This window comes from Ranitomeya variabilis, chromosome 1, assembly GCF_051348905.1.
Source record: "Ranitomeya variabilis isolate aRanVar5 chromosome 1, aRanVar5.hap1, whole genome shotgun sequence".
Classification (NCBI taxonomy): Eukaryota; Metazoa; Chordata; class Amphibia; order Anura; family Dendrobatidae; genus Ranitomeya; species Ranitomeya variabilis.
In genome coordinates, this window is record NC_135232.1 from 377,165,186 (window position 1) to 377,177,308 (window position 12,123).

Sequence of the window (12,123 nt, forward strand, 5' to 3'; positions counted from 1 at the left end):
TTATCGCTCCAGCGTCGTAGACTGCGGTCACACGTTGCAATCACGGCGCTGGAGCGATGCCGAAGTCCCCGGGTAACCAGGGTAAACATCGGGTTACTAAGCGCAGGGCCGCGCTTAGTAACCCGATGTTTACCGTGGTTACCAGCGTAAAAGTAAAAAAAACAAACCGTACATACTCACCATCTGATGTCCGTCAGGTCCCTGGCCGTCTGCTTCCTGCTCTGACAGATCCGGCCGTACAGTGAGAGCAGAGTGCAGCGGTGACGTCACCGCTGTGATCTGCTCTCACTTTCCGGCCGGCAGTCAGTCAGAGCGGGAAGCGGACGGCAAGGGACCGGACGGACATCAGATGGTGAGTATGTACGGATTTTTTTTTTTTTACTTTTACGCTGGTAACCACGGTAAACATCGGGTTACTAAGCGCGGCCCTGCGCTTAGTTACCCGATGTTTACCCTGGTTACCAGCGAACACATCGCTGGATCGGTGTCATACACAACGATCCAGCGATGTCAGCGGGTGATCAAGCGACGAAAGAAAGTTCCAAACGATCTGCTACGACGTACGATTCTCAGCAGGATCCCTGATCGCTGCTGCGTGTCAGACACTGCGATATCGTAACGATATCGCTAGAACGTCACGAATCGTACCGTCGTAGCGATCAAAATTGCACTGTGTGACGGTACCCTAAGTGATATCTAGATATATACTGATGTACTGAAAAATGGTTTATTTATGTAGTCAATTATCTATGTTTATACAGTGTAAAGCTGCAGTAGCTTCGTACGCAGTGAAGAAGCAGTGACCCACAAATTCAAACACAAAAGTCTCTTTTATTGTGTTACTTCACACAGTCAATATAGTATACGGCTTCTTCATACAGTCCATTAATAATGCATGGCTATATGACGCAGTCAATACACAGGCCAAACTTCCCTCTGTCCAGTTTCCCTGGGTGACCGCACGCCGGTAACAAGTCTCTGTACTCACTCAGCACACTGCACTCTTTATCCTCTGGAGTGCAGCCGGGTACACATAAGGCAGCCCAAGACGCAGGGTGTCAGTCCTCTGTACTCACTCAGCGCATCGCACTCTTTATCCTCTGGAGTGCAGCCGGGTACACATAAGACAGCCCAAGACGCAGGGTGCCAGTCCTCTGTACTCACTCAGCACACTGCACTCTTTATTCTCTGGAGTGCAGCCGGGTACACATAAGACAGCCCAAGACGCAGGGTGCCAGTCCTCTGTACTCACTCAGCGCACTGCACTCTTTATCCTCTGGAGTGCAGCCGGGTACATATAAATGCATATAACTTCAGTGATCAGTTTACACCAGTTCAATGCAATACATTTCACATGGCTTTAGTTTTGCGGTCCCTAAACAGGCCAGACTTCCCTTGTCCAGTTTCCCTGGGTGACCGCACGCCATCTTACAGTCTCTATACGTCTCCATACACACAGCCTCATATGTTGCAGACACTACTCACGCCAGCCCTCCTCTGACTAGTTCTCGTGGGTGTCCTGCATCGCTGTATCACAGTCTCTTGCAGACTCTTTACTCACACAGTCGTACACAGTTCAGGATATCCTCCGGATAGCAGCCGGGCACCATATCCACCTGTTTGCAATCGTTGCACATGCTAGTCCTCTTTCGGGCACAGGACATCCACCTCCGGGCACAGGTCTGTCCACATCCGACTCCTACGGGCACAGGACAACCACCTCTGGGCACAGGACTGTCCACCTCCGAGACCAGTACCATGGACGACTTGCATCTCTGTGTACGCTGCGGGTGCCAGGCTATTCAGCTGCCCTGGGTGCTGGCTCTGCTGGCCTCCATGCACTCTGCAGACCAGCACACACCAGACTGACACTGACGTGCACCTCACACACCTGGCCAGGCACCAGACACGGCCTGCACGGCCTGACACACCCATACCCCTTACTGCAGGGCTTTTAAACACACACAAACCTGTGGCCTTCAGCCACCTGGAAAACCCGGGCCGGAAATCCGTGACTCTCATGCACACCTATGGACCTCATCCGTCTGCATGCACCTTCTGGGGAGAACAAACAGCGCCCCCTAGCTGTATCAGAGGCCACAGCCTCACAACAGTCTAATTAAAGACAGTTGTGAATGAGGTTAAATGCTAATTTCATCACTATAATTACCATACTTCTCCAGTGCTCCTTAAAAGTAATGCATCTAGAACTGCACCAAGAATTGGATACGATTAGATTAGGTGGACTGCCCAGCACTATCTAAGTGCAACCCATGAGAACAGACATCCTAGTTTACTCATCAGTATTTTGCACCTGTGTTGCCGCCATCTTTACTACATGGGATTGTTGCTTCTTGAGAGTGCATTAGTATGGGCGTCACTAATAGGGTGTAAGCCAGACACTGTGCATTACCTGAGTGTGACCATTGCTCTATACATGCCTCTTTTGTGCAATTTAATACTAAGCAATCATCCCCCCATGGACTGGTAGGTTGTGAGTAGTTGTCTCATCAGTATTTTGCACCTCTGTTGCTGCCATCTTTACTACATGGGTTTTTTGCATCCTGAGAGTTCTGAGACCTGGGCAGGTAAATGCTGCTGCCCCTTTTTTGGCTGTATTAATTCTTTAATTTTTGAAAGATTTTTAGTCCACTTTTTGTGGCTTTGCTATTTCGTTTAACCTTACAAAATTCCCTGCACCTGCAGACATTCTGGAGTTCGATGATCGATACAGGTGCTATGGAGAGCACCTCAACCACTTCAGTACAGAGGAATAAGGATGTAGAAGCACATGTGGGATAAGTATCAGATAGAGGGAGTACTGCGGATCAGGACTGGAAATCCCTGGGACTGATAGGATCAGTGAGCATAAGGCTAGTCAAGGTTGAAAGAAAGGAAAAATTGGAAGTGTACTGCATTATGGATACAGGAAACGGAAAGTTCTGTGCCCTATACTACTTGCTGCAATATGAAGCATATGGACTGTTGAGTAAATGTCTTTGTCATGAAGCGAGCTGGGTGTACCGATTCATGTGAGCTGGCTCCTGAAACAGAAGATGTGAAGATGGCTGAGGCCTGTGGCCTGCACGTGAGCGTGATGCAACCCACACATGACAGCACACTGGGTCTGGGACACAAATTTCCTGTGGGGTGCTAGGGTGACATGGAGCAGCAGCTCGACCTTGGCTATCACCCTCTGGCACATTACACTAGCAAACGTAATGATCTTACTCTGGGCATTTCTTGTAGCATCTCCCATTATGTAGGTAGTCGCGTGTACACTTGAGACATTCATTGTTTTCAGTGCACATTTCACAATCTTCTGTACACTTTTCACATCTCCTATCCCTTGCATTGCTGAACGTTCCTGTAGGACATGAAGATATGCAATCTTCTTCATGAAGATATGTGCCTGTGTGAATAGGAAGGTATAACAAACAACAAAAAAAGACATAAGTGTTTTTAGTGAAAAAAAAAAGAATCAGAAAATGTCATCCTGCTGCTTGATATTCCTTATCCTTCATACAATCATGGCCAAATGTGTTGTCACCCTTAAAATTGTGTGGAGGGATCTTAAAATTGCTGTTGGGAGAAGTCACCCATCAATTATGAGAGACCTGGAGCAGTTTGCAAGAAGAGTGGTCCAAACCTCTAGTTTAGAGTTGTAACAAGCTTGTTGATGGTTATAGGAAGCAATTGATTGCAGTTATTTATTCCAAAGGGTGTGAAACCAAATATTAAGTTGACGGTGATAACAATTTTGTTTTGCTCATTTTGGGGTTTAGTTTGAAATTTCGTCCAATTGGCCCTTTTCTCTGTTTTTTTGTGTTGTAATAAACACAAAGGAAATAAACATGTATAACAAAACTTGTGTAATTGCAATAATTTTCTGGAACAATTCATGGGTGCCAACACTTTCATCCACGACTGTATGTATGTGTATATGTATCCATTTATCTGTAGGCTCATAGCCCAGGAGTGGAATGAACAGTATGATAGGACCCATCAGAGAGAGGTCACCTTGTCGTGGTTGATGGGCACACATGAATTGGCCAATTTATGCGCTAAGAACCTTCATTTTTTGTAAGTACATCTTACTGACTACTAACATAGTTTAAATTTAATGTTTTCAGTGTTTACATATATCTTGGCTCCTACAGAGTCCTGCTGTATTTCCTTTCTACATATAATGCAGTCATTGCAGCTTGCACCTGTTCACAGTTAGGAGGTGCTGGTCATGTTTTCCCTTATATCCATCTATCTAGTCTGAGGTTGCTGCAATCTATATGTTTATAATATTCAACATACTACCTTTCCGTGGCAGCTATATTGTTTTAGTGAAAACTTCTGCTGTTCTTGCTATACTGTATATCTAAATCTAGCAAATGTATACTAAGGACAGTAAAGACAATGCATCACCAGTGCCATTTGTACAATGTGTTATACACCAGACTTGATCCAAGGTCCACTGGAGTAAGAAGCTCCAAAATCTTTAAGAGGCTGACACCTTTTAATGAGTTTGATGCATCCTATTCCCCGTGAGCCAGCGTCATAGAATATACTCCTGCCATGGACCGGAGTATAGAACATTTCTGCTACCTAGTTACTCCACTTTTGTGGCAGACTGCTGCAGACCACGTTCCTCCCCTAGAGGCTTTTTCTTTAATGGTCATATTTTTACTTATTTACAATGCTCAGAAAAGTGCTATTCTCTCTTTTTACCATAAGGTAAAATCCATGTAGTATATATCAGTGAGGCAGCAAGAACATTTGTTTGAGGAACGCTGCCGGCTGGGTCGTTCTTACTGCTGGATCTCATCACCGTATTTAACCACACATCCACCCTCTACCACCTCCGGATAACTTCACCACGACTGACGGACCTCTCTTTTGTGGACTGTGCGCGGGTGTACAGGTCAGTCTAGCAGTACTCTATATGCTGTAGCACTACTAACTTGTACCCATATATGTTTTCTTGGGATATCACTGGGGCAGTGACATTAACGGGTTGATTACCTGATACATTATGTAGAATGCGAGGCACACACTGCGTCAGTGTAACCTCTTACACTATTGATATTGTTGGGTGAGCAGATACACACTAATTGCTCGCTGCCACCTGGGACAGTGTGGATTCCTATCACACACTCATACCCAGTATTTCTATTTTTACTAAAAGCACTGGTGTTTTTTATTTTAATTCAATTTTTACAAAAACAGCACCCCTCCTACGCATAGGTTGTATGTGGTATTACATCTCATTCCATTCGCTTAAAGTAAGCTAAATTAATTCTAATTCTGTTACTGGCAGCTGATATTAGGCTAAAACGGAATTTACCCTGAATTTACATGTATCCAATAAAGAACAAAGTTGTCCTTTTGGCCTCAATAGATCGATATACCTATTTTTTTTCAACTGTATGCAATTCAGCTGACTACTACGCTATTCCATATAAAACTGTAAAATAAAAAAAAGTTTAGCACACGGGGTATACTTTGGGAGGTCTTTTTGTTGAAAGCAGTATGTAGAAACCCTAAAAATTATAAATATAAGAAAATCACTAGGAATTCTTTAAATTCTGTAAGACCATACCTGGACGACATGAAGTGCAGGTAATAGATGATGTATTGCAGGTTTGACAACTGTCATCACAGGGCTCATAGTCTCTATTATATTCTGTAAAAAATAATATGTATATTAATAATGTATGTTTTATATACAATAATAGATATGGATCTCACTAAGGCTAGAGTCAAACGACTGCATTTGCTCTTATCCAACAGAATCGGACCGATTGTTATGAAAGAGTTTGATCAAAGTGTGACCAATTTTCTGGAATTTTTTGTTAGTCTGTGAAAATTGGTCTGGTTTTTCCCACAGACCCATTGACTTGCATGACCAATTGTGATCCAAATATTGGATGCAAATTGTGCAACCTGCAATTTTTTTTCCTCAGACAGAATTTGTCTGAGGAAAAACTTGGAGATGTGCACAGCCCCATAGAATAAGATTGACCAGAGTGAAATCCAATGTTTTGTCAGACTGCACTTGGACCTAAAATATGGTCGGCTGCATGAGCCCTTATACAGAACGAGTAACGAGAAATCAAGCTAACAAAGTTAGAGAAACAAATTACCAACAACATTAAAATAAATCCCAACATTTTTTATAAATACATTAATGCCAAAAAGAAAAAAAAAACAGATGGTATCGCCCCCTTAAAAGACGATAGTAACATCTGCCCACCACTGCCCCCTCCGAGTTCCCTAATCTCTGCCGAGGACTTTGCCATGCACTTGAAAAATAAGATAGACCTAACAAGGCAAGTCTTTGTTGACAAACCACCACAACTCCTTTGTATACCAGACCAATGTCCTAACCCAATAACTCCCCTCTCCAAAATCACTGAAGGGGAGCTTGCTCATCTTCTCTCCAAATCACACCTCACCACTTGTGCACTTGACCCCATCCCATCCCACCTCCTCCCCAACCTTACCACCACACTAATCCCATCCCTAACCCATCTCTAGTGATAGGTTATATCACTAACTTCTGGTACCTTCCCCTCTGCCTTCAAACATGCCACAATCACATCTATCCTCAAAAGGCCATCCCTTGACCCAAACGCTATGTCCAGCTATCGCCCCATATCTTTGCTCCCATTTGCTTCCAAACTCCTTGAGCATCACGTCCATGCTGAACTTTCCTCTCACTTTGCATCTAGCTCTCTCTTTGACAACCTACAATCTGGCTTCCGTCCCCACCATTCCACTACCCTGACCAAAATTACTAACGACTTACTTACAGCCAAAGCTAACAGACAATTCTCTATACTCCTCCTTCTAGACCTGTCCTCTGCCTTCGACACAGTTGACCACTGCCTCCTACTACAGATCCTCTCTTCCTTTGGTGTCAAAGACCTCGCCCTATCTTGGATCTCCTCATAGCTTACCAACCGCACATTTAGCGTTTCCTACTCCCACACTACCTTTTCATCTCGCCCCCCTCTCTGTTGGTGTCCCTCAAGGCTCTGTTCTAGGACCCTTACTCTTCTCAATCTATACACTTGGCCTGGGACAACTTATAAAGTCCTATGGATTCCAGTACCATTTATATGCTGATAACACTCAGATCTACCTTTCTGGCCCAGACGTCACCTCTCTGCTCTCCAGAATCCCAGAGTGTCTATCAGCCATATCCTCTTTCTTCTCCTCTCTCTTCCTCAAGCTCAACGAGGACAAATCTGAACTAATTATCTTTCCTCCATCTCGCATATCTTCCCTACCTGATCCATCTATGAAAATAAATGAAATCACACTTTCCCCTGTCCCCAAAATCCGCTGCCTTGTAGTAACCCTTGACTCTGCCCTGTCCTTCAAACCGCACATCCAAGCTCTCACCACCTCCTGTCGCCTCCAGCTCAAAAATATTTCCACTATCCGTCCTTTCCTCCACCCTCACTCTACGAAAATGCTTGTGCGTGCCCTAATCATCTGCCGCCTCCACTACTGCAACATCCTCCTCTGTGGCCTACCTTCAAAAGAAACCTGAAATCCAACCTCTTCAAGAAAGCTTGCAACCTGTAATGACCACACAGCCACCTCAACACCATCGGAGCTACTGCAACCCCCGATCTACTGTCTCCTTCCCCATAATCCTGTAGAATGTAAGCCCGCTAGGGCAGGGTCCTCTTCCCTCTGTATCAGTCTGTCATTCATCAAGGCAAAAATCAAAGTTCACAACCTGATATAACAAGTTTAACACAAAAAGTACATCTACATCTGAGCAATTTAAACATTGACAAATCCCCCAACCCAGATGGCATTTATCCACAGATACTGAGGGAATTGAGCTCAATAATTGACAGACCACTGTATCTCATATTCTTAGACTCTCTTGTAACAGGGGTGGTGCCACAGGATTGGAGGATGGCTGATGTGGTACCAATATTTAAGAAAGATAAGAAGGTGGATCCGGGCAACTACCATCCGGTAAGTCTGACATCAGTAGTGTGCACATTTATTTAGGGCATTATAAGAGATGACCAGCAGAAATATATTGTAGATAATAATAATATAATAACTGACAACCAGCATGGATTCATGTAGAATAAGTTGTGTCTAACTAACATGTTGGCTTTCTATGAGGAGGTAAGTGGAGATATGGGTGTACGTAATGCGGCTGATGTGATTTAACTGGACTTTGCAAAGGCATTTGATACTGTACCACATAACAGCCTTATACTGAAGCTACAAAGCTAGGACTGGGGGAACTACATGCAGATGGGTAAGGAATTGGCTAAATGACCGGAAACAAAGAGTTGTTCTCTACGTAACTAAATTAAGTTTTTATGCAGTTTTGCATTTCACTTTCACAAGTCATTTCAGAACTTAATTAATAAGCCATCTCTTTATATCAATGAACTGATTGCTGCCGAAAGATCATCATTTAATATTTTCTTGTTTTATTTGGACCGTGCACAAACACAAGAAATAGAAACATCAGAAACACAAAAACTGTCAGTGCAATTACTTTTCGGGACACTAGATGGCAGCACAAGATCATATAAAATAAGATACGGAATCGATAATCTTGTGTATTTGGCTTCAGGTTTTTAATGCTGATATCAGAAATCTAATTTGTTTCATTATGAAGATTTATGAATATGCAAGAAAAAAATAAAATGAAAATAATTCATGGCATGGGTTGAATACTTGAGCCTGAAATTGATGATAATATTAAGTGGGTTGTAGCTTTACCTGTTAAGCGGCTGTCATATACATTTGTATTTCCACTGGTTTATGAGACGCATAATTCCCACTGCTGTATCAGTGACACATTTTTGCAACTTTGGCATGACGTGGAATAGTATTGCAAAAATCACTTTCCTATAACTGCATGTGGATCAAGACAGTGTTTTGGAAGAAAGTCATCATGTTTTTATACCTGCAAAACCCCTTTAAGGATTTTTAGGGCATAGTTATAGATTAGATTTTAACAGAATCCGTCATTGGATGCCTTCCCCCATCTGGTGCTGGCTTCGGCGATGAGCCCGCACCTTTTCTGGCACATGACTGCTGATCTGATCAGCTGACATGTGTCCAGGACAGCCGCGGGTGGACTCGAGATCCACCAGCGGCTGTTAACATGTTAAATGCGGCTGTCAAACGCTGACAGCCGCATTTAACATGCACGCGCAGGAAGCGTGTCATTACCCTCTCCCATCGGCGGACGTGTCACATGACTGCGAGTCGCCGATGGGTTGGCATGACAACCCAGGGTCAGCAGGAGACCCCTATGGTTGTCATAGCCGGATAGCTATGAGCGCCACCCTGTGGTTGAGCTCATAGCAAGAGAGGTATTCTGCTACATGCAGGCGATCTGATCATCGCCTGGATGTAGCAGAGCTGATCAGGTAAAAAAATAAAAAATATATAAAAATTCATATCACCCCTTTCACCCCATTCAAAATAAAACAATAATAATAAAAAAATATATACATATTTGGTATCGCCGCATTCACAATCGCCCAATCTATCAATATATTAAAATAATTAATCCAATCGGTAAACAAGAAAAAAAATCAAAATGCCAGAATTACGTTTTTTTGGTCAGATCGGCGCGCAAAAAATAAGCCCTCACGTGGCCCCAGAAAAATAGATATGGGTCTCGGAAAATGGCAACTTTTTTTAATTTTTTTTTTACAAACTTGGAATTTTTTTTCACCGCTTAAATAAAAAAGAACCTAGACATGTTTGGTGTCTATGAACTTGTAATAACCTGGTGCAACATATTGGCTGGTCAGTTTTAGCATTTGGTGAACATAGTAAAAAAAATCTAAAAAACAATTGTGGAATTGCACTTTTTTTGCAATGTCACCGCATTTGGATTTTTTTTCCTGTTTCGCAGTACATGATATGGTAAAATCAATGATGCCATTCAAAAATACAACTCGTCCTGCAAAAAACAAGCCCTCATATGGCCATATTGATGGAAAAATAAAAAAGTTATTGCTCTGGGAAGGAGGGGAGCAAAAAATGGAAACGCAAAAATGAAAATACCCCTGGTCTATAAGGGGTTAAGGGCATAAAAATGAAAAGTTTGAACATTTTATAATTTAAAAAAAAAATGTGTCATATTTCCAATATTTGCACAAATAATTGCAAACCATATTGAACATTATTTACCACTAATATGAAGTACAATATGTCAAGAGAAAACATTCTCAGAATCAGCAGGATCCGTTGAAACGTTCCAGAATTATAACCTCATAAAGTGACAGTGGTCAGAATTGAAAAAATTAGCCTGGTCATTAAGGTGAAAACAGGTATGGGGATAAAAGGGTTAATGTAAGGGCAGACCAGTGTATTGGTGACTTGAAGTAAATGTCTACATTTAATGACTAGTGAAGCCAGAAACACACATTGCTGTAAATCTAGTCTGCTTTACTGTTTAATTAGATGAGTTCACAATCCAATAAAAAAGTCCTACAGAAATTCTTTAATGGGAATCTGTCGTCTTGTGTCTGCCAGCTAATCTGAAAGAAGCTTTATGTAGAGAAAGAGACACTGATTCCAGTGATCTGTCATTTACTGGGCTGCTTGCTATAGTTTTGAAAAAACAAATCACTCTTTTATCAGTAGAAAATTATCACTAGAGGATTAGTAAACCTGCTGCCATATGGGCAAGCATATTCATGAGCGCTGTATAACTCTGCCATTACAAATACCGATTGGCGTTTTCTGCCTATACACAGTGTATACAGAAATCTGTCAGTGGTGTGGTTGGGGTTATACAGAGCTCAAAATTCATCTAGATCTGTAGCAAATAAAACAGTGATTTTATCTAAACTGCAGCAACCAGCCCAGTAAGCGATACATAACTGGAATCAGGGTCTCTGCCCCTACAACATGCCCTAGTAACAAATTACCCTATATACTCAAGTGCTTGCCGCCTACATAAACAGTACCAACATACAGGTCCACAAACAATACAGCCAACAGCAGCGTTCTCAATCACACACAGCCCAGCCATATCATTTACTACAAATCTGCCATTAAAGTCAATGAGAGACCTGTAAACACGGATGCTGAAAGCTCTTCCTATTCAGACATATATTCTCTATACAGAGAAAAACATATCTGTGCATTATATGGTCTGATAAATGGAGAGTAATGCAAGATGAATGTAGAATTCTACCTCTACTTCAGTAGAATTGCAGGTAAAGTGCCAGGTTAGAAGATAAAATACGCTACATTAAGATCAATTTATCACTACCAGACAAAAGTGGGTTAAACACATTTACTGCTCATAGAAGCCAGACTTCTAACAAATGGCAAAATGTCATCCGAAGAGTTGGCAGTTCAGCGAGGAATGATAATTGTGATGGAGCATAAGCTTTATAGATGGACTCGTATGTAGGCGTCTAAGACCTTACAGACAACGCCGGGATCTGACGCTTTCTGAAATATAGTTTTCTGAGCTGTATCCGAGCAGGTGGACGCTTTTTATGAACTTTTTTTTCTAGGATACATAAGGTAACAGTGATAGAAATGTTTGGATCTCTTGGACCATGTCAGGGGATAATTCTGTTTGGGATTATTAATTGTTTAGTAACCTAGAACCGTAGAATATGCAGGTCATACATAAACATTATTTATATATATATTGTAAGATGGCCGCCGGACCAGTCCTTGAGGGGAGATATGTGTCATCGCGGCTATTAGCTGCGGTGAGGTGAGCTCGGAAGCATGTTCCAGCACATATAGTGCTGAGAGAGTTATTAGGCCATTCCAGGGCCGAGTTTTACAAGCAGTCATAAGAGATGGGTGGGAATGACTGGTCACATATCCCAACCCCAGGGTCGTGGTTTGGCAGATAAAATGGAGGCCGTGTATCTCATTCAGTGTCTGGAGATGTGTGGATCTCCATTGTGTGGGTCTATGATAAGGCCTAGAGAACCGGACACTATCCTGAGCGGGCGGACCCACTGTGTGTGTTGTGTGGACTTTTACTTTCTGTTCTCACTTTGTGCTGGAAAAAGCTGTGTTTTGTTTTGCCACCCGGAGCGCTTTATGAACTTTAAATAAACTTGCCTGGACGTTGCAGCAATACAGCTTCCT

General features: G+C 42.6%; 1 protein-coding gene across 1 annotated transcript in view; it reads right to left on the reverse strand.

Moving 5' to 3' along the window:
• The window catches only part of PCSK5 (proprotein convertase subtilisin/kexin type 5), a 738,778-nt gene that overhangs the window by 71,443 nt on the left and 655,212 nt on the right, over window positions 1-12,123 (reverse strand). The window contains exons 28-29 of the mRNA XM_077249026.1: window positions 5,594-5,677; window positions 3,232-3,412 (exon numbers count right to left, since the gene is read on the reverse strand). Of these exons, the coding sequence (XP_077105141.1) occupies window positions 3,232-3,412; window positions 5,594-5,677 (265 nt within the window). The remainder of the gene's footprint in view (window positions 1-3,231; window positions 3,413-5,593; window positions 5,678-12,123) is intronic.